The sequence below is a fragment of the Lineus longissimus genome, chromosome 6 (genome assembly GCF_910592395.1).
Source record: "Lineus longissimus chromosome 6, tnLinLong1.2, whole genome shotgun sequence".
NCBI classification, from domain to species: Eukaryota; Metazoa; Nemertea; class Pilidiophora; order Heteronemertea; family Lineidae; genus Lineus; species Lineus longissimus.
In genome coordinates, this window is record NC_088313.1 from 8,393,306 (window position 1) to 8,396,742 (window position 3,437).

Here is a 3,437-nt window from a genome sequence, read left to right on the forward strand (position 1 = left end):
TAGCGGTAGTGAACACGAGAACAATGAAGATGAGGCGGTCATTATCGTAAGCAGTGACTAGAGATCCATCGATAAGTTTTTTACACTATTTAAAAGAGTGATAATGGGTGAAACGAACAAAGACGAAAAATATCGTATTAATCTTTTCTTGACGGAAATTTACACGGAGCCCGCAAATTCGCCGGCGGCCTTTTCCTCGCTAGAGAGACTTTATAGGGAAGCGAAAAAACGTCGACCCTGGATTACAAGAAATCATGTTAAAGATTGGTCGAGGGGACAAGACACTTATACCTTACATTGAAAGGTGAGATGGCGTTTCCCGCGCAGAAAGACTATTGCAAGGGGAATCGATGATCAGTGGCAATTAGACTTAGTTTCGCTCGATAAAATAGCCGCTCGCAATTCGAATTATAAATATCTGTTGACCGGAATCGATGTATTTTCACGGTTTGCTTTTGCGGCACCCTTGAAAACAAAAACTGGCCGCGAGGTAGCTTCGACCCTGGAGGATATTTTCAGAAGACTAAAACGCCAACCGCGACTTATTCAAGTGGATCAAGGCGGTGAGTTTTACAATGGTGTTGTACAAAGCCTTTTAAAAAAGCGTGGGATTAAACTATTTTCCGTCTACAGTCATCCCAAAGCGGCCCTAGTGGAGAGATTCAATCGAACGTTGAAAGACAGAATGTTTCGTTTGTTCACGCAACGCAAGACACACCGATGGTTGGAGGCACTGCCCGATTTGCTGGCTGCTTACAATGCAAGCGTTCACAGAGTAATCGGTATGAAACCCAAGGATGTGAAGATTGAACACGAAGAGTATTTATGGGACAAACTGTACGGAAAGGAATTTCCGAAAAAAGCCATTTTTCGTTTCCAAATCGGGGACGTAGTTCGTATCGCTCGAATTCCCACCAGCCTGTTTGAGAAAGGATCGACTGTCAAATGGACAGAAGAGAATTTTGTAGTCGCACATCGCAGAGCGACAGAGCCACCCACCTATAAGCTGCATGACTTACAGCAAGAACTGATCAAAGGCTCGTTTTATGAACATCAGATGCAGAAAATTGAGATGCCAACGGATGAGCAAACCTATCACGTCGATATTTTAAAACGCCGGAAACGCAAGGGAAAGCTCCAATTCTTCGTACACTACAGAGGCTGGCCGTCGAGTTTTGACGAATGGGTGGACAAAGGACAAGTGACTTCCCTTACATAACAGAGTAGGGGTCACTCATCGACACGAAGGAAGGAGGCCTGAAGGCGGTGAGAGATTGCCAAGCCATCTTCGATCATCATCAGAGCTTGCTCGCGTTTCATATTAATTTGACTGTGAAAGAAACTTATTGAGACGGATGTCCACATCATCTCATCGTATACTGTTAAAAAAACCAGTTACACGAGATGCCCTCTTTATCATGATGGAAGAAAGGCTAAGTTTCGACGGCAGAATTGCTTTGCCCTTTGGGGCCATAATTCAAGGGGCGCCCTTGAGCGGGAAAACAGAATTTACTATGCGCTTGATCGAAAATGCCAGTCGTATCTTCGATAGACCATTCGACTACATATATCTCTTCTATGGGCAGCGAAGTAAAACCGTGGCTGAAATTGAAAGTGACACGACGAGAAAGCGAATAATGCTAGTTCAAGGACTACCCGAAAATATGGACGATTACATTCACCCGCAACAGCACAACGGAGAGCAGAAGTTCGGATTTGCTTATCTTCGACGATTTAATGGAGGATGTCTCGAAGAGCAAAGCTATTTCCGATATGGCGACAAGAAAATGTCATCATAATTCACTTTCCTGGATAATTCTGATGCAAAATATGTTCTACCAAGGCTCGGAACGCATTACTCTACAACGCTGCGCCCATATTTACGTGCTATTCCATAGTCCATTAGATAAATCTACAGCCCGTCATCTCGGCTCCAGGATTATGCCGGCCAACCAACGGCTTTTCATGGAAATCTATGAAAAGGCAACTTCAAAACCGAACGGATATCTTTTCGTCGACGGCACTCAAAATAGTCCGGAGGAGATTCGCTTCAGGACAGACCTTTTCGGAGACTATCAAAGAATATTTGTACCACGAAAATTGTACAACAATAGTAAGCGAATTTGGCAAAAAAACCGCTAAGAACAATGTGATAGGCTTCGTTTGGATGCGGTGTGTGAGAAGACAACAGAATATATGTATTGTGGTGGTAGGAATCTAGGTATTTTGAAGCTATTTTAACAAAAGCCCTTACAGGCCTTTTTGTCTCAAATTAGCTTAGAAACCCCTAAGAACCAGACACCACAATACATATATTCTATCATTCATGAAATGGTCAGTGAAGCGTTGCAGTGAAATGGTAAGGGAATACTAGAGTTCAATGGGTTAATGTAATCATGACTTACTGTATTCCAACAGAAAGTACACGTCAATAGCTTTCCAAGGATACATCATTGCAAATATCCATTGAGAAATGGCAGAGAAATGAACCCTTGAAGTTCGCACATCTTGACAGTCCCAGCGTATTCCAATAAATGCTGTAGGCCTACAAGACAGCTGTTACAGTGATTAATCATTGTTGCTTGAATCTATTGAAAATAATGTTGACAGTGTCTGCATGTACATGGTAACATATGTTACCAAACAATACTCACGTCCCAAAGTATTACAATGGTCTATTGTTCGTTAATGCGTTTATCCGACAGAATTTCGAGACATTATTTTAACGACGCAAAAATAATTTTCAGCGCTGAAAATATTTTTCGAAAATTCTGTCGGATAAACGCATTAAGACACAATAGGCCTTTTCATGTCTTTTACAAGCAAAAATAATTAATGATTGCAACATCTGATATGGCCATTGTACAACTGAATATCACTATGGTTTAAAGGCAAATGTTATTCTGATGAAATATCTCTCACCAGATTTAAGCGCTGTGTGACACATCATAAGTCTCTAATAATGGAAGGATCCAATTTTTCAAATCCTGGCACATCCCAGCAACAACAGTTTCAGCCGCAAATGCAGCAACAACAGTTTCAACAACATGTCCAGCCGCAAATGCAGCAACAACAGTTTCAACAACATGTTCAGCCGCAAATGCAGCAACAATCACCAATGGAAACGTCCAATTCGCAAGTTCTGCCCGTGACCGATAGATCACAAACATTGGCACACTTTTATGAAAGTTTACTTTCGATTCGAAAGCGTCCAGGCAACTCAAACGACATTTTGAGGGATCTCAGGAAGGACAGAAATCGATTGCTAGACAAGATTAAAAAGAAAAAAGAACGTATGGAAAAACTCTCCTTTGAAATTCTCAAAGACCATCAGGAACTTCAATCGATTGAGAAAGAGATCGATTTGAGGAAATCAGAAATCATGAAGGAAGACTTTTAACACAGGTTAGTGCTTTTTCCAATCTTTTATTTGTAGA

At 41.5% G+C, this 3,437-nt stretch overlaps 1 protein-coding gene across 1 annotated transcript; it reads left to right on the plus strand.

The window, feature by feature from the left end:
* The first annotated feature begins 685 nt into the window (after window positions 1-685).
* LOC135489926 (uncharacterized) lies at window positions 686-1,219 on the plus strand. Its single transcript, XM_064775557.1, has one exon. It carries the CDS (start codon window positions 686-688, stop codon window positions 1,217-1,219), a length of 534 nt encoding a protein of 177 aa, XP_064631627.1.
* Window positions 1,220-3,437: the final 2,218 nt, after the last annotated feature.

Coding starts and splice junctions, on each gene's coding strand:
- LOC135489926 (XM_064775557.1), top strand. CDS start 686: ATGTTTCGTTTGTTCACGCAACGCAAGACACACCGATGGTTGGAGGCA.